Below are 19,018 nucleotides of genomic sequence, written 5' to 3'. Positions count from 1 at the left end.
CCATGCCCTGGTTACCTCAAGTCTGGACTACTGTAATGTGGTCTGCATGGGGCTGCCCTTGAAGACTGTTCAGAAGCTGCTATAGATTTCAGCCACTAGGTTATTGAGCAGCAAGCCACTTTGAAGTCATATCACATTTATTTTCCATGATCTGTGCTAGTTACCTATTCATTTACATATCTAATTTAAGATTTACCATTAACCTTTAAACCCAGAAGAGTTCAGGGTCCATGTAACTTGGAAGAGCACCTCTCTTGGTATGTGCCAGTCTGGTCACTAAGATTAAAGGGATCTTCTTTGGGTGCTGTCTCTGGGTGAGGCCCTGAGGCAGTTCCATGGCTGATGGTCTTCTCTGTTGCAACACCCTCCCTGTGAAACTCCCTTCCTTTGGAAGTCAATCAGACATAATTTGCACTCCAGTTTTATGACAGGTTAATGTGATGTGTCAGTTATGTATGTGGCAGAGTGAATGTGAACACTCTGGAGTTTTAAATTAAGAGCATCATATAAATTAATTGGGGGGGGGGGATAGGGAAAACCTGCCTGCAGAGCCACACTTACCATCCAGACAAGGGTTATCATCATATATTGGCTTTACTGCACCACTGAAGTAGAGTTCGATATTCCTTTCTATGAGACCAGTATCAAATGGGCACAGGTGGCCTTTTCGATCATAAACACTGCACAGAAAAGGAAAAGGTTGCATAGTCTTTGGTTGTCTATACACCTGTCATTCACACCAGCCAACTAAGAAAACCTCCAGTTTCTCATTAATGTAGCTGTAAAGCGTGTACAAAGTGCTTTTACAGCTCTTGGGGCAAAGGGTGGCAAACCAAGTGGTGATAGCAAAATAGAAGAGTCAGGGCTCCAGTGAGAGTAGTGGCAAGGCTTGAAAACGTAAGTGGAGGCCATGAGATGCAGAACACAGGAAGACTGATTCACCTTTTTCTTTTGTAAAGTAAAAGGAAGCCACACTGATTATAGCATTGCCAAAGGCCAAGAACCATAACCATATATAACCGATATGTACTGTACTTATATTACCCATCACTACGGACAACTTTCCTGGCCAACCCTATCCTATTTCATAGCTGTACACAGGGAACTGTCCCACCAGACTGGGAAAATCAAAAGCAACACAAAAGCTGGGGTGACTTGAACCTTGAAACTTGTGTGTTCTGCTTTATTTACTTACAAACTGAGGACCACCAACTGGAGCAAAGTCCAAAATAGTGGTTCAGGAACATAAGCTGAGAATAAAAGACAGTGTCTCTTTAATCCTGATCAGCCCAGGGTTAAAAACTTAGCCGGTCTTTTCCTCCAAAGCTTTCTCTATGTCGGAAGTTTAATTCAGGGAGTGCAGGAAGCCTTTAAATTGCTCCCATTGTTAAAGACAGTTGGGATTCAGAAAGTCACCGCTTCTGAAAATCACCCGAGATCCCAAACCCCTTCCTGTGGCTTAAACCACACCATCCTGTTAAGGGCTAGGGGCTCCAGAGGGCTGCAGGTGCAGTTGACTCTGCTGCTGGGCACCCGCCTTCCCAAAGATCTCACTGCACTCAAGCAACAGAGTTCCAGCAGGTGCCCCAAGGATCCCTACCAGACTTCTGTGGGGATGCTTGGAGGCTGCAATGGAGCACAGCCCCAAACCTAGGAACACACTGGCGTATCCTCAAGGGGTTGTGTTTATTGATAAGGTGCCCCATACTGCTGCACCCTCGCCCCTGCCCAATCTCAACACACACAGCAGCACTGTAGACCTCTGGATCAGAAATAAATGGACATTCAAAGCTTTCTTTTTTGAGCAGACGGCTACCTGCTTCCTTCTGCCCTTATCACCCTCTAGTTTCTAAGCCTCAGAGCTTAGCAGATCCTTCCTCCAACTGCTGCTACTGCAGATTCCTGCTTGGAGTCTCAGAGATGTAGGGAGGGGCAGTCCTCCAGGCAGCAAATTTCCAGTATTCATGACTCCCTCCATATTTGTCCCACCCTGAGATTCAATTACCTAGGCTTTACAGTGGTGCTTGCTAATGTGGCATGCTCCCAATGCCGCTGGACTACAACTCCCATCAGCCCTGACCACTAGTCATGCTGGCTGGGGCTGGTGGGAGCCAGTGTCCAACAGTAACAACTGGAAGACCACAAGTTAACCAGCCCTGCTTTATGGCAAGTCAGCACAAGGCCTCACCTGAAGGAAGTCACTTTGTGCTGAGGCAGGTCATCGTAACTCTCAAACCCATCTTCGTTGGCATCAAAGATGGACAAGCGCTCATCTGTCAGCATCTCAGGTTCATCCAGCTAGGAAGATACAAAATTTTATTCTAGACATATACCAGCAAGATAGAATTCTTTTTGTTCATCTGCAAAGGATGGGCTTACGGCATCATCAGGATCTCCTTGGAAGAACTTGAGATCAGGGTCATCTAGGTATTGCCTGCATTCAACACACTTGGGAGGAGTGGTCTGGAAGAGAAAGATATAAGGAGAAAATGCAAGGTGGTGAATATAAGGAGAAAATGCAAGGTGGTGAACCAGGATCTAAAAATGGTGCTGCCAATAAGCTTGTGATGTGGCTGAATAACTCTGGGAATTTGTTACTTAAGTGACATTAGACCCTACCATTTCAAAGTAAAACATTTATAGGTCCACTTACAAAAATCATACTAAAAACAGGTTCCCTCCAGATGTTGCTGAACTCCAATTCCCATCATTCCTGATCACTGGCCATGCCAGCTGAGCTGATGGGAAACAGGAGCCCAAAACATCTGAAGGGAACCAGGCTGGGTAAGGATGATAACAGGGTCAGGGAACCTGCATCTCTCCAACTCCCATCAGACAGTGTGGTCAGTCATAGTGAGACATTGAGTCAATCAGCATCTGCAGGGCAAGAGAGTTCCCCATCCCTGGTGTAAAAGCTGTTACTGTACTGCTCTGGGTCACTGGTACCTAGCCAGAAAGGATACCCAACAGGTTTCATGTGCATAAGTGGCATTTCTAGAAAATGCAGGGATTACTCACTCATAGTTGGCTAAATCTAGCTGAAAGGGGGAGGCAGGATTTCATCAGTCCTTACATTCCATTCCACTGTACCAGCCATCATTTATGGAGCCCTTCCAAATGCTTAGCTGCTTTTCTGACTCATTTTTAAGAACAAAACACACAAAGTTATGCCACTTTCATTCACTATTTTTCTGTTCTTAAAGACAGTAAACCAAGGCCAAGATATGGTATCAGAGCAATGCTGATGTGGTATATCTGAACCCACCCAAAGTTCCACCTGACAGAGGCATTAAATGCCTGTCCTGAAAATCAGAAAAAATAGTATCTTCTTGAACTGCTGGTGTTCCAGTCATTCCAGGGCGGAGTGTGTGCATATGCCAGATACAAAACAAACCAACACTTACTGACCTTAACAGGTGGCACAGTTTTAACCTGGTTTGCTTCTTCTTTTATTTCAGACCTGGGCAAAAAACAAAACAAAACCCTCACACAGTGCAGCAAGTTGGGTAATATAAGCTATCACAAGAATAATATTGTTTAAGTCACTGGCTACAGAGACTTTGATAAGTCCATGCAGTAAAATGCTTTCATATACAGTGGTACCTCGGGTTAAGTACTTAATTCGTTCCAGAGGTCCGTTCTTAACCTGAAACTGTTCTTAACCTGAAGCATCACTTTAGCTAATGGGGCCTCCCGCTGCCGCCGCACCGCTGGAGCACGATTTCTGTTCTCATCCCGAAGCAAAGTTCTTAACATGAAGCACTATTTCTGGGTTAGCGGAGTGTGTAACCTGAAGCATATGTAACCTGAGGTACCACTGTACAAAGAAACTTTCAGCTTAAAGAAACTATATTCTGGGGAGCCATTTTATACCCTCTACTCTCACTTCCATCAATGCATGAACAGGGCAGAGACTGACTGCTCCATTTCAATATTCTGTGTTTCTTTATTTAGCCTAAGGAACGAAAACAAAGCGCTTCTGACCTGGTTGGGATTCCTGATGTTCCTGGTCTCTAAACAATGGTTTTTCTGTAGGGTAATCAGTCTGAGGCCCTCTAGATAATTTAGGCTACAACCCCAACATCCGAGATTTGGCCATGCTGACTGGGCCTGACAGGAGCTGTAGTCCAAAACATCTAGAGAGGACCAGATTCAGGGAAGGAGCCGATTCTCTCCCCTGCACCTCCTACATGCAAATTTCTCCTTTCTTCCCATCACAGAGCTAACTAGTACATCTGTACAGATGTTTGAAGCTAGCCAAGGAGGAGTGGCTTTGTGTAATCCAAACACCCACTGCTGCCACTCTCCAATGTATGGAGATACTTCATTTCTCTCCTCATGCCAGAGGCAACATTTACAAGGCTTTTTTTTTCTTTTCATTTTTAGGAGTGCAACAGGGTTGCTTTTTCTTCGGACCAGACAGACAGAGCTCAAAAGAACATGAACTATCACTGCTCCCACTTGCACCTTTTATTTGCAGCTGGCAGATTTCAAAAGCCCAATTTCAAAAGCTTCCTGCAAGAAATCAGTTTGAGCCTCCAACAAGAACAACCCGTTTCCCTTCCAATGGAAGGGAAGGGGGGGGGGGGCGAGAAGGGGCGAACTCCTTGCTTTTAACTCTTGCCACACCCAACACTGTCATGTGACCCTCAGGAAATCTATTTATCATCATCATCATCATCATCATCATCATCACTATACTACTACAATTACTACATTTATATCCCCCCTTTCTTCCAAAGAGCTGAAGGTGGCATGTGTGGTTCTCATCCCTCTGCATTTTATCCTCACAACCATGTGAGGTACGTTAGGCTAAGAGACTGTAACTGGCCCAAGAGCAGCCAGAAAACATCATGGCTGAGTGGAAATTTCAACCCTGGTCTCCCACACCACCAGTGGCTTGAGTGTTGGATTTAGACTCAATCAAACTCACTGAAATAATGTCATGGTCAAGTGCAGGCATAGGCAACCTCGGCCCACCAGATTTTTTGGGACTACAACTCCCATGATCCCTAGCTAACAGGACCAGTGGTCAGGGATGATGTGAACTGTAGTCCCAAAACATCTGAAGGGCCAAGGTTGCCTGTGCCTGGTCAAGTGCCATTGATTTTGATGGGTCTTCTCTAAGCATGACTTAAGTTTGGCTCCATCACCCCTAGTCTGTAAACAGCAAACTGTCCTAGTCTCCTCAGGTAAATTGCTCTAGATTTTTGGAAACTGGATTGAGGGAGGGCCATAGGTAGGTAGATATTTGGACCTGGCCAATATGGCTAACTATTGCCCAGTCTCAAACCATCCATTATTGGGCAAGGTGACTGATCATGTGGTCGCTGAACAACTCCAGACATGCCTGGAGGATGTGGACCATTTGGATCCCTTCCAATCGGGGTTCAGGCCTCATCATGGGACTGAAACTGCCTTGGTCGCTCTGGTCGGTGATCTCTGGTGGGCTAGGGACATAGGTGAAAGCTGTTTCCTAGTTCTGCTGGATCTCTCAGCGGCTTTTGATACCATCAATCATGACCTCCTTCTGGACTGACTAAAGGAGCTGGGAGCACTGTTATACAGTGGTCCGGCTCCTTCCTTTGGAACCGTGTCCAGAAATTGGTTGGGGAATGAGTGTTCAGACCCCTGGGCTCTCACTTGTGGGGTGCCTCAGGGTTCTGTCCTCTCCCCCATGCTTTTCAACATCTATATGAAGCCGCTGGGGGAGATTATCAGGGGGTTTGGGCTGAGTTTTCACCAGTATGCTGTTGATACCCAGACCTACCTCTCCTTTAAACTGAAACCAGTGAAGGCAGTGAATATCCTGTGAGTGTCTGGAGGCAGTTGGAGGATGGTTGGCAGCTAACCGATTGAGGTTGAATCCTGACTAGAAGTACTGTTTCTGGGGGACGGGCCAGATGGGTGTGGGGGACTCACTGGTCCTGAATGGGGCAACTGTGGCTCTGAAGGAGTAGGTGAGCAGCCTGGGAGTCATTTTGGACTCACAGCTGTCCATGGAAGGGCAGATCAATTCTGTGTCCAGAGTAATGTCTACCAGCTCCATCTGGTACACCAGCTGAGACCCTACCTGCCCACAGACTGTCTCACCAGAGTGGTGCATGCTCTGGCTATCTCCTGCTTATTGACATGCGCTCTACATGGGACTACCTTTGAAGGTGAATTAGAAACTACAACTAATTCAGAATGCGGCATGTAGACTGGTGACTGGGAGTGGCCGCCGGGACCATATAACACCAGTCTTAAAGAATATTCACTGGCTCCGAATACATTTCCGAGCACAATTCAAAATGTTGGTGCTGACCTTTAAAGCCCTAAACGGCCTTGGTCATGTATACCTGAAGGAACGTGTCCACCACCATCATTCAGCCCGGACACTGAGGTCCAGCTCCGAGGGCCTTCTGGTGGTTCCCTCACTGCAAGAAGTGAAGCTACCGGGAACCAGGCAGAGGGCCTTCTCGGCAGTGGCGCCCGCCCTGTGGAATGCCCTCGCATCAAATGTCAAGGAGATAAAGAACTACACAACATCTGAAGGCAGCCCTGTATCTGGAGGTTTTTAATGTTTGATGTTTTACTATGTTTTTATATGTGCTGCTAGAAACCCAGCTAGATTAGTGGGGAATAAATATTATTATTATTATTATTATTATTATTATTAGCTATCATTTTCTGTGGTGGTCATGTGTCGTAAATGTTTAGTTTTGGCCTAAGTATGTTCCCAAAAACAAAAAGAGAGTGTTGCTTTTCGTATCCATTGATGAAAATGGTTACATTTCTTGCTAGCAAACATACATGCAGAGAAAGCTGATGAGATCTCATGCGCCCAGGCACTTACCCTTCTTTGGCTTCTATTTTGATTCTTTTCTCATCTTGTTCCTTGAGAGCAAAAAGGAAGATGGCATTGAGAAGAAAGAAACATTTTCTCTTTCTTTAAAATTAGGTGTGAAGTATTAACCTTCTAGGGCAGCCTTCACCACCCTGGAAGCCTCCAGGTGCTCCCATCAGGCTGACAGCAACAGCAGTCCCAAACATCTGGAGGGCACCAAGCTGGCAAAGGCTTTTCAAGGGCCCATAATTTATCCCCACTCCAGGGTGAATCAGCAATATTAAATCCAAAATTCCAAATGCAAGTGAGAATTCAGAGGTTTCATGCATACGTTTCAAGCATTCTGGTGGTGGTGGAGTAAACTAGTAAAGCAATCAGCATGTACCTTCTCTCCAGGCTGCTGCTGCTCCTCCTCTTCCTCCTCCTCATTTTCTACACTAATTTCTTGTTTCAGGTCTCCATTCACTTCCTCAGATTTGCGTTTATTGGATCTATTGCAAAAAGGAATTAATTTAGGTAACGTTATTTTGACAAGATGTTCACTGTGCTTATTAATGAAGGTGGAAAGCTAAGAAAAACTAAATGGGTTTTAACTTTACAAACCATGTTCAGATAACGCAGCATGAATTGGATAGCCATGGATATGTGACATTTTAATTTAATTCTTTTAATTGATTTTTATTGAAAATGATCAAATATACATTTCCATCATTAAATATCCACCATTGTAGCTGTACATTCATCAACTTCTCTCCTTCCCCTTCCACAGTTCTTTAAATTTTCCCATATTTTCTGCATATTCTAAGAACCAAAAAAAATCCATTTTAGTCATCGTTGTGCCCCTCCCCCGGCAATTATCTCTCTCTACTGTGTGTTATACTATTGAATTTACCTTAATGCTGCTAACATTTTCACTTGCTTTACAGTTATTTTCCAAATATTCCACAAAATTTTTCCACTCCTCTTTATATACAGTCGTACCTCGGAAGTTGAACGCCTTGCAGGTCGAACCTTTTGGCTCCCGAACACCACAAAACCGAAAGTGAGTGTTCCAGTTAGTGAATGTTCTTTTGGAAACCAAATATCCGACGCAGCTTCCTGCAGCCAATCAGAAGCCACGCCTTGGTTTCCAAATGTTTTGGAAGTCGAACGGACTTCCAGAACGGATTCTGTTCAACTTCCGAGGTACGACTGTATTTGATCTTCTTGCTCTCTTATTCTTGATCTCCAACAGAGGTCCACTTGCCTGATGTTTCTTTCCCCAGGACACCTGGCTGCTCCGTGTCTCACATGAACACCTTTACCGTTCACTGCTCAATGTTAACCACCTTGATGTAAGTGGTAATGAGGCAATCAGAGTACAGTGGTGCCTCGCAAGACGAAATTAATTCGTTCCGCAAGTCTCTTCGTCTTGCGAGTTTTTCGTCTTGCGATGCACGGTTTCCCATAGGAATGCATTGAAAATCAATTAATGCGTTCCTATGGAAACCGCCTTCAGACCAGGTCCGGGGACAGTCTGTCCCCCAACCTCTTCTGAAGGCTGGGGGGGGGGGGGGACAAGGGCTTTTCTTCCCACCCCCAGCATTTTAAAAAACCCCGGGACAGCGGAGGACTTCTCCGCTGTCCGGGGCGATCTTAAAATGCTGGCGGGCGGCATTTTAAAATCGCCCCGGGACAGCGGAGGACTTCTCCGCTGTCCGGGGAGATTTAAAAGCCCCTGGGAAGGCAGGCAGGGGGGACAAAGACTTTTGCCCCCCGCCAGCCTTCAGAAGAGGTCCAGGACCTCTTCTGAAGGCGGGCGGGGGGCGAAAGTCTTTGCTCCCCCCGCCTGCCTTCAAAAGCCGTCCGGGACAGCGGAGAAACGCGCTGCGTTTCTCCGCTCTCCCGGGAAGGCAGGCAGGGGGGAACAAAGACCTTTGCCCCCCGCCGGCCTTCAGAAGGTGTTCCCTCCCCGCCGCCCGGCTTCGGAGCATCGTTCCGAAGCCGGGCGGCGGGGGGAGGTGTTCCCGCCCCGCCGCCCGGCTTCGGAGGAGGTCCGAGGACAGTGGGGAAGACGCGCTGCGCTTCCCCGCTGTCCCGGAGATTTCCCTATGGGCTGTCGTCTTGCGAAGCAAGCCCATAGGGAAATTCGTTTTGCGAAGCGCCTCCAAAACGGAAAACCCTTTCGTCTAGCGGGTTTTCCGTCTTGCGAGGCGTTCGTCTTGCGGGGCACCACTGTAAAAGGTGGCAGAAGTATGGGGATGAGAGTCAAATAAGCAAAAGAATCTTTAAGAAAAACCCACAAAAGAACAGTCACACAACCTACTCACCCTTTGGAAAACATAGCTACTATGGTTGGTTGCTTGCCAGAACTACGGGTGATCCTTGAACTGCTTGGGGATTCTGCAGATTAATTTAAAAAATAGAATCAGTTGCAGTTACCACACATAAAAGGTTTCTGCTGCTTTCAAAGTGCTTAAAGCAGATTAGATTCCCCGCCCCCCCCAGCCAAGCCCAAACAAACCCATCTTCTATTACCAACTGCAGAATCTTAATCTGAAACAGACTTGAAGGACAGACTTGCTTGCATATATTCCTTACAAAGAGCTTGCCATCACTATCTGCAGCAGCCTTCCCCAACACAGTGCCCTCCGGGTGTCACAGGACCCTGATGCTTTCACCAAAGGGAAAGAAAAATAAAAAGGGAAGGGACTCAAAATGTTCATTATCAGGCTTGTTGAATTTTGAAATAGAATTTGCATTCTCAAAATCATCATTGACGTCGTCATCACTTCCTATTTTCCTTTTTTTTTTAAAGCAGGATGAAAATCTATGCAAGGAGACAGCAAGCCAATTCATGAATAGGAGCTAGGAGCACATCCTGCAGATGGCTCATTTGTGCAGGCTGAACGTAAATGAGAACCTGCAATGCTCCGCTAATAAAACTAGTCAAAGGCCAACCTCTGGCAAACAAGCCCACAGAAGTAACTATGCCACCTCTGCCCTCATTTATTTGAAACCTAAATAGTAAGTGGGAGTGGGGGGAGAAACACCCTCAATTTCCAGAAGGCTTTCCTGCCATTTATGCTATGTATCCAGAGTCAAAGTAGTGGAGCCTCCCAAGAGCCATGTTAAAGCAAGTCTCTAAATGACGTACTTCTGTTCTCACTGTTGGACTTGCTCTTCCTACCCCTGCGGGCTTTGGGCACAGAGGGTGAGGCCAATGGTGTGGAGGAGCAAGACAATGCTGCCTCCTCCACCTCCATGGTGCTGTCCTCTTCTCCCTTGCTGCCTCTTCTCTCGGGCTCTTCATCACTGCCATAGGCACCATTTTCTGTGCAGCCGTTGGGCTTCTGGCCAAGCTCCAGGCTATCTCCATTCTCCAAAGCAAGTTCTTGGTGGAGCAGGGTTTTGACTTTGGCCAGGTACAGTTCCTGCAGCAAAGGGAAAGAGGAACAGGCTGAGTGCAGTGCACATCTTCTGGGCACATCAATGGACTTTGCAGAGGAGGAGGGGGGAGATAAGAAATTCTGAGATCCTGGTTCCACCTGCTGCATCTTTCTTCCGGGAGCAAAAGAGGAAAGGCGCAACCTGCCAGCTCCAGTGAAGGCAATTTGAGCTGCCAATACATGGCGGATGGGGAGCCAAGACGTATCGGCAGCTCAAAATGTCTGAAACTAATAGTGCAATGTGAATGCCATACCGGTTTCAGACAATAAATCGGATTATCACCCAGCTGTGGAACACAGTGGACAATCTGTCCATGCTCCTTTACAGCAGATGAACTGCCTGGCCAAGATATAAATCACAGTCAAATCTACACATATATCCTTTCACTCACACAATATTTTTGACATGCAATAGCATGATAAGTATGCTGCCAACTGCCCCGAGATCTATAGATGTAGGGTGGTATACAAATGTAATAATAATACCCCCCCCCACACACACTTATTCTTACAGCACAACACTATAGAGTCTACATGCCAGGCCAGAGTATGAAATCAGTGTTAGAAACAGATACGAAGGCTGGGAGCTAAATGGCACCTTAAACCTAGGTTATGGGTGCAACAATTGAATGCCTAGGCACACTTTTTATAACAAGAATACAAGGCTGAAAATGAATGAACTGCAGCTAAAATCTCATATTCATGTTTCTCATCTGAAGATTTCAAAAAACAAAGCCATGCTTCCCCTGCCCACCCCCTGATATTCTTAAGAGGGTCTCTTCTCCAGGCTTCAGATAGTAGCTAGAAGTGGGGAGGCAGAAAAGGTCCTCCTTTCCTTCCACTCTGCAGTTTTAATCTGAAATCTTAGGCACAGTACTGCACCCAGAGCTCAGAAACTGCTCACGCTAATGAAATTACCAGTCACAAAATGCGCCGAGAATAATGGGAGTTTCAAACACTGTGTGAAATAGCCCTTAGCCTACAATGCAATGATCTGGCTCAGTGTCCTTGAATATGTATAGAAAAGGACAGGCAGAAATCTATTGTTTTGGCAATTGTCTCAACAGAATACTGTGGAGTTATCATCCTAGTTATGATCCTAATGCAGAGTCATACAATTTAGCGCAATCTAGAGCAATCTATGGAATTTACAATCTGCTTTAGATTAAAAAAAACCAATTTATATAAAGCTAGCAACCATGTGGCTCCTGGGACTTGTGTTCTAGAAGCCAAAACAAAATGTCTAGGTGCCATTTTAATTTTGCTGCCATGCTACCCCATAGACCACCTAATTTGCCCTACAGCAGCAAGCAATCAATAAAATCAATCAATCAATATTATTATTATTATTATTATTTTGCTGCCAGGTGCATCAGGTGGTCTGCAGGGAAGTGTGGCACCGAAAGACAAGTCTTTTGCTGCCACGTTACCCCACAAACCATCTGATCTGCCCAGCAGAATATATGTGTGTGTGTACACGCGCACACACACACACACACACACACACACAAAAATAAATACATAAATACACACACACACACACACACACACACACACACACATATATGTTCCCCACTGCTAGCTAGATCAAGAGTGAATGAAGTTAGTATCTCCCCACCTGAAAAAAAGAAATAAATGAGTTGATGACTGCAGCAAACTGGAGAACCTTTCTCATTTTAGAAATCATCCCCATCCAACTGGGAAGGCAGGCACAGTCAAACCCACAGAACGGTATCTGAATGGAACAGGAGGAACTGACCCATCCCTATAATTACCTACCTCTGAAAGCTCCTCTTTGTGAAACTTGGTCTCCAGGTCTTTCAGTTGATTCTGAACATCGGCTTGCAAGAAGCCGTGCATCAGACTCAGTTTTTCCTTAACACATTCCTAAAGACAGACAGAGAGGCAGACAGACAGCATATTAAACTGGCAACTCACACCTTCTCAGGGGGTGGCTGCAAGGAGGCACTGGCATGACTCTCCATTAAAAGGGGGAGGGGGACACTCATGCACTCACTCTTTCACCAAGACCATCTTCATCCCTTTCTAGATCTTTTAGCCTGTTTAAAAAACAAACAAAAACAAACACAGTTCCTCATTAGGAATTAGCCTCTTACAAGGGAGCTTCAGAGGGCTGAGACAGGTGGTATTTCACCTCCTGGATGACACTGGGGTAGGGAAGGGGGAAAGAGGGGCTTGGCACCAACACACGTCTCCCTGCCGCCCTCATGCCTGGGCAATAGGACTCAGGGGGAAGCGGCGTTTATTGGCAGAAATGGAGAACCTGACCCCTCCAGATGTCTCAGATTCTTTTATCTGCACCATGTCATCTGTCAATAGTACCCAAGAGCCACCTGGCTTACTGCAGAGAATAAGGAGATACCTAAGTTGGCTGAAAGAATAAAGTGTTACTTCCATCTCCCTTATTCTAGCCCTGTTAATGGCTGTGGCTGGGATGGCATCACTTGGTTGGTTCTCCCCACCAGCACTGCTCAGGAAGCCTCACCTCGAGAAAGAGAAATCAATACATTTCCACTGAATGTCTCCCTCAGCTGACTCGAGAATTTGGTCATCCAAGCCCAGGAAGGACAAAGAACCCGGGAAGAAGTCAAGCATGCCTTAGCATTCCATGCTGTTATTTGTTTTGTTGTTGCTTTATTTGCCATATTCACTAAGATGGCAATCCAACAAAACCATTCTGAGGGAAGAATTGGAATTGAGTGGGGTAGAAACCTATATAGAAAGATTATCCCTTAGAATAGCTGAGGGTGGGGGACTAGAGTGCTCAATTTAGGGAGGAAATCCATGCTACTGCCCACCCCTTCACAGACCCACAAACTGAGAGCATGTTCTAGCTGGCTAGCAAGGATTATTTCAGATCTGTGGAATGCTTCCCTAATTTCCCAGGAAGAGTTGGCGGGGGGGGGGGGGGAGAGAGAGAGAGAGCCAAAGCCAAGCTCAGCCCTTCAGAGGCAGCACCTAGACCAGGGAAGCCAGCCAGCATGTCCTGTAGGACATTGTTTGACTACAACTCCCATTCATCCTGACCAATGGCTAGGCTTGCTGGGGCTGATGGAAGTTGAAATCCAACAATATCCAGATGTCACCATGTTGGCTACCCCTAACCTAGACCCACAGCTGCCTACCTAGAGGGAAGCAGCAGTGGGGTTGCTGACATGCCAATTTGGGTTGGAGGGGAAGAATGGGTTCCACTGCTGAAGGCCAAGGGAGAGATGAATCGTAGAATTATAGAGTTGGAAGGGACCACGAGGATGATCTAGTCCAACCCCTGCAATGCTTCCCTCTGGTCACCCCCTTCCTATACTGATGTATCTGTATTTGTGGATTCACATAGAGACCTTGGGCTTTGAATTCCACTTCCCCCAAAATCTATGTGTCCTCTTCTCAAGAGTCAAACATTTCCAGCTGGAAGCCAGAAATCTACAAAATGACATATGAAAGTTTCCCCTCAAAGCACATGATTAAACAGAGGCCCCAGCTACATACAGGCACCAATACGTTCCAGAAAGCAACTCTGGAGACCCTCTTCTGCACTTTCTGTCATTTCCTGATGTGTACAGACACACATGCCTGTAAGAACAGGACCAAATTTTTCAGAAACTGACTAATTCCTTAACTCCATTGAGGCAAAATGTTTCTCTTTGGATGCGTACCAGGGAACCACCCCCTCAACCAAAAACAAAGAGCTGCTGACACACTTTGCCCCAGGACACAAGCCAAGGCAAAAAGGGCGCCATTTGCTTGCACTTTGCACATTTAATTCCTGTTCCATTGTGACATTCCCTGAGGCCAAGGGAGTGCCGCCACATGCAAGCCCCCCCCCACTCCAACTTTGCATCCAATTTTGATATTTTCCCCATGTCTCTTTTTACTTATCCTACAAATCTAAAGTGGCCAGCCACCACTACCCTAGCATATAACACATCCTTAGCACACTAGTCTACATTCTTGTTTTACAACTTAGTGAACTGTAGGGAAGAAATCTCTGTTAGGCGAGAAGTCTTTTTGTAAATATTTTTTTATTAGTTTTCCAATATTCCCTCAATAATAGCCAAATTATAACAATATCAATTAATTCCCAATTAATACAATTATACAAATGCCAATCAACTTCCAATTAATACATTTTAGTTAAAATGGCTCCCGCATGATGGATTGGATGCATATCCGATCTTACGTCACTGTGTTTCATAATCTCATTAATTTCAGTTATATTTCAGTTATAATAATAATCCTTTAATCAACAGCTGCATAATTAATGATTTCCATTCGTGTTGTTATATTATATAAATTTATAAAACTTCTAGTGAGGAATTCAAACTACAGTCATACCTTGGGTTACAGATGCTTCAGGTTGCCTTTTTTCGGGTTACGGACGCGCCGAAACCCGGAAGTACCGGAACGGGTTACTTCTGGGTTTCGGTAGTTGCACATGCGCAGAAGTGCTAAATTGCGCTTTGCGCATAAGTTCCGAATTACAACCCGCGTGTGCACATGCGCAGCACTGCGTGTTGTGAACGCTGTGGGTTGCAAACATGCTTCCCGCACAGATCACGTTCACAACCCGAGCATCCACTGTATTATCTTTGTTCTGTCCTGCATGTGAAAAACTGTTATGTCCATGGAGATTCCTTTTGACCATATATGGTGTTGTCTCTTTCACTTCCCAGCTGATGCTGCCTCCCATCATGACTTGAGGCAGAACTGCGTCTCAAAAGTTTCTCAAAGGACTTATCTCTCCATCCCTTGCCTCAGTGTCTCAGAACAGACAACAGCCTGCTAACTGAACCTCTTGGGCTTGCCGATCAGAAGATCTGCGGTTTGAATCCGGGGTAAGCTCCTGTTGCTCTGTCCCAGCTCTTGCCAACCTAGCAGTTCAAAAGCACACCAGTGCAAGTAGATAAATAGATGTCCAGTCACCTTTGACTGGACTTAACTGCCCAGAGGTCCTTTACCTTTGTTTTTCTTCAGCCTGGGCAAGTGGGCTATTTTCGAATGTGCTGGAGATTTTCCTTTGCAACTCTCAGTATCTCTGCAACACCACTCCCACAGCCCTGTTTCCTTTCTTCCTTACAGCTGAGATTTATGGCCAATTATCCTTTATCTTAAATTACATTCTGTCAGAAGCACAAACAAATCTCAGTCTCTTCTTCCTTTTTCGATGTTTTAAGTGGAGGTGGGGGGGGGGGGACGACTCTTATGTTTCCAGCATACTTGAGCTTCCCCTCCCCCTCCTTTCTTCTTTTCAAGTCACACACAGTCTTCATTCTTGCTAATTAATCTCAATAATACTCAAATTTCTCCCTTCCTCACTTGTAAATATTTTTTCATCTTGCATTCTAGAGAGGGTTGCCGAATCATAACTATAAAAAGAAGCTTAGAATAAGCAAACCATGGGCTTCCCTCTCCCAGCCGTCTCTCGCACCAAATAAAATCTTATTTCAGTTCATGCAGCTGAATGTCCCACAGTTTATCATTGCATATTTCTCCAGCAACCCACCCCCGATTATTTTAAAGCCAATTTAAAAATCAATTAATGAGGTGACCTCTATTTCCAGAAAAGGGGTGTTGCGGCAGACAAAGTGCTTCTGCACCCAGTGCCTTTGCCTGTTCTCACACTCCATGGGGAAGTGAGTGCCAGACCTCAGGGCAAACAGCGGATGAGAGTCCCTTCCTCTCAAGCCCACCAAGGAATTCTGAGAACGGTTTAACCCCCACCTCTCTCATTCTCTTTATCTGCTTCTCCCTGCAATGTCAAGGGAGTCGTCCATTCCTGGCGCAAAATGGAAATGGAAGCCTGTTAGGCAAGAAGTCTTGCTGCTAAAATACAAGTACTTCCAATGCCTTCTCTCCTTGGGGAAGAATCTCTTTGAAGACTCTTGAGAGAAGCTGCCAAATCTGAATTATTTTTTCCTCAAATTTGCCATTATCAGACGTGCTCAGCAAACTGCCTAACTCTGACTAAAAGTGCTGAATGTATAACTTGCTTAAGGTCAACAATGCAAATCTACTGGGCCAAATTCAGAATCCTAAGAAATGCCGCCTACCCACAACCCCCTTGCCAAAGAGAAAGAGAAGTCTGAACTGTTAGACTAGAACTTACAGGCAGAGCACTTCGGCTGAGCTGCTGGCCCAGAATCCTTCACTCGGAAGCTCCCTTCCATACCATAGACCAAACTTGTGTGCAAGGCAACACAGAGATGGAAAATAATGGAAGCTGAAGAGGTTTTGTTTGAGAACATGTTGCTGTGTTGGACAAGAGTCTACCATCAGCCCCTCCTCTTCCAAGAATGATATGTTCCCATTGAGGGCAGACAATCGAAAAATGCGGAAAGGGGGAAAATAGTTTAGGAAAATCCCAGAGCTGAAGTTTAGAGCCACCACTGGCTCTCATAAGGGAAAGGCAAGCGAGTTCCTCCCAGACTGTTGACTCCAGACAACAGCAGAGAAGCAGTTGCTGCCCGCCTGCACTGCTCTGAGAGGGAGACTCAGGAAGTAGATACGCAAACGGATGCACCATGCGGCACAAGCTACAGCCTCACAACCATTCACAGCTGTAATGGTGGGCAAAATGCACATACTAGAGCCTTCAAGGTGGAAAGCAGGCTGAAAAAAGGAAAGAAATGAGAAATAACCATTTCCTTCTTTCGGTCTGCATAGCTGTGCAAAGGCTAGCTTGTTTACTTTCCAGATTCCATTTTGCAATCGGGCCCAAAGGACCACCTAGGTTGGCTCTGAGAGCAGGAACACAGAGCCATGACAGACCCTGAGCTACAACAGCACCCTATAGAACAAGGATTGCATGGCCATTTTCCATCTGAGAGAGAAAAGTGAAAGTTAGAAAACAGAATACAGAATGATGTTGATAAATATTTGCTACCAACAATTTCAGAAATAAGATCAAAAGCTCAAAAATAAGTTGAGAAACAGTAAAGGTGTGCAGCGTTACTTCAGTGTAAAGAAGCAACTGGCATCCTCTAAGTCAGAGGCTAGGAAGAAATCCCAATGGGGCAAGAGAGGGCAGCGCCTACCTCCCATCCCAGACCCAACCCGTTTTGGCAGCAGAGCACAGTTATCAGTTTCAGAAGCAGCAAGCAGAAAGCAGAGGCACTTCGACAAAGGAAATTGTTTTGAACAGATTAGGGAAATAGACAGCTACTACTATGTGGAATGACAGGTAGGCGAGATTAGACCTGGGGGGGGGGGGAGCCCACCCAAAAAACACCTCCCAAGGGGAGCGGAGGGAAGGGCTCCACTGAAACGCAGCGGGCATTAGAAAGTGGAGAACCAAGCAGCATTGCAAGCTCGTGGCTGCCAATGACGCCAACCCACCATGGCGTTTGCCCGGGCTTCCGCTTAACCCTTCCCCTCAAGAGACACAGGCACATTCCCGCCAAGCCAGGCTTTCCACTAGAAACGCTCCTCCATTTCCTGACGCAGGTGCCAAGGGGGCACAGGGAGAGAAGGGGGGCCAGTCAGCAAGGGAAAGGCAAAGCCCCCGGAAAACTGAAGGGCTGCTTTCGGCTTCTCTGCTGGTTCTCCCCTCTGCACCCCAAGGAAAGGCAGGTTGGCTGCAGGAAAAGTGACTCCTCTTCCTCCTCACATCGTCGCTGCTTTTGGAAAATCCTAGCAGAGAATTAGTCACCTTCATTCCCCAGAACCCTATTTTTTTACGAAGAAAAGTTGGGGCACCAGCCCCTCCAGAAGGGATGGGGGCGGAAAGTTGACAATGAATTCCTTGGGGACATTTGCCGACAGCTGAGCCCCCTTCGAGTTGTGATTTGACAGCCATAGCAATGCAGGTCTAGGACCACCCGTCCAATTATGCATTAAGAGGGAAAGCGCTTTCCTTCCTGGGGCGCTGCAATTCTCGGAGGGGGAGAACTCGCCCCCCCCCCCAGTAATGCGGGCCTCCGCGCAGGCGAGGCTCCCTCCGGCCGCCCCCCCCCCCCACCGGAGACCAGAGTCCTCCTTTCGGGAAACTTTCCTTGGGAGGCTCCTTGGCCGGGAGGACGCGGGGCGGGGGGGGGGGGGAGCCCCGGCCTCGGCGGGAGAAGGCGCCCCCTCGGGAAAGGGGCTGGGGACCCCCCCGGCGGGGCGGGGAAGCGCCTCCCCCCCCCCCGCGCGCGAGGGGACCCGCACTCACCGCCGGCGCAGCTCCTCCGGGGTCAGCGGGGCGGCCCGGGCGGGCATCGGGGCAGCGAGGCGGCAGCAAGGCGGGCGGGCGGGCGGGCGGGCGGGAGGAGAGGGATTCGCGCGCGCGCGCCGGGAGGGAGGGGGCGGAGCGGGACCCCGGCAGACCATCCGGAGTCGGGGAGGAAGGGGCGGGACTTCACGGCCGCCACTCACCGAGAGGGAGGAACCAAATGGGGGGGGAGCGGAAGAGGCGCGCGAGGCGGGACCATTCTCCTTTCTATCTGTCTGCGTGCAGCAGGCGCATCTCTGGAGCGTGGAAGTGAAAGGCCGGAGCCCGGAGCGGGTTTTGGGAAATGCAGGCGCTCCGCCCTGGCGCTCCTGCCCGAGGGACGCCCGGCTTCGGCCCGCGGCCTCCGCAGCCCCGTCTCGCCAGGCCCGTCCTGCCAGGCTGCCGAGGCTGCGCTCGCTGTTCCGCGGCCGGTGGCTCTGGCTATGCGGCCCCCGGGGCCCGAGCGCGGCTGCCTGAGGCGGCAGGGGCGGCAGATCCCCGGGAGGACCCCCCCCCCGGCCCTGCTGCCCCTCTTCTCTCCGCGCTCCTTCCGCG

The 19,018-nt window shown here is 47.5% G+C and overlaps 1 protein-coding gene across 3 annotated transcripts in view; it reads right to left on the bottom strand.

The window, feature by feature from the left end:
• DNMT1 (DNA methyltransferase 1) overlaps positions 1-18,698 on the bottom strand; it is a 51,706-nt gene extending 33,008 nt beyond the window's left edge. For 2 of the 3 annotated variants that reach the window (XM_028712549.2, XM_028712551.2), the window contains exons 1-11: positions 18,425-18,531; positions 12,275-12,317; positions 12,037-12,144; positions 9,966-10,242; positions 9,139-9,211; positions 7,215-7,320; positions 6,839-6,879; positions 3,409-3,460; positions 2,380-2,463; positions 2,189-2,298; positions 562-680 (exon numbers count right to left, since the gene is read on the bottom strand). In XM_028712549.2, coding sequence (XP_028568382.1) covers positions 562-680; positions 2,189-2,298; positions 2,380-2,463; positions 3,409-3,460; positions 6,839-6,879; positions 7,215-7,320; positions 9,139-9,211; positions 9,966-10,242; positions 12,037-12,144; positions 12,275-12,317; positions 18,425-18,471 — 1,060 coding nt within the window. In that variant the 5' untranslated portion in view covers positions 18,472-18,531. Of the gene's footprint in view, positions 1-561; positions 681-2,188; positions 2,299-2,379; positions 2,464-3,408; positions 3,461-6,838; positions 6,880-7,214; positions 7,321-9,138; positions 9,212-9,965; positions 10,243-12,036; positions 12,145-12,274; positions 12,318-18,424; positions 18,532-18,627 lie in introns of those variants that run through there. The other variant, XM_028712550.2, reaches the window with a different exon arrangement.
• Positions 18,699-19,018: the final 320 nt, after the last annotated feature.

This window comes from Podarcis muralis, chromosome 17 (assembly GCF_964188315.1).
Source record: "Podarcis muralis chromosome 17, rPodMur119.hap1.1, whole genome shotgun sequence".
Classification (NCBI taxonomy): domain Eukaryota; kingdom Metazoa; phylum Chordata; class Lepidosauria; order Squamata; family Lacertidae; genus Podarcis; species Podarcis muralis.
This window is presented reverse-complemented; position numbering and strand designations above follow the sequence as displayed.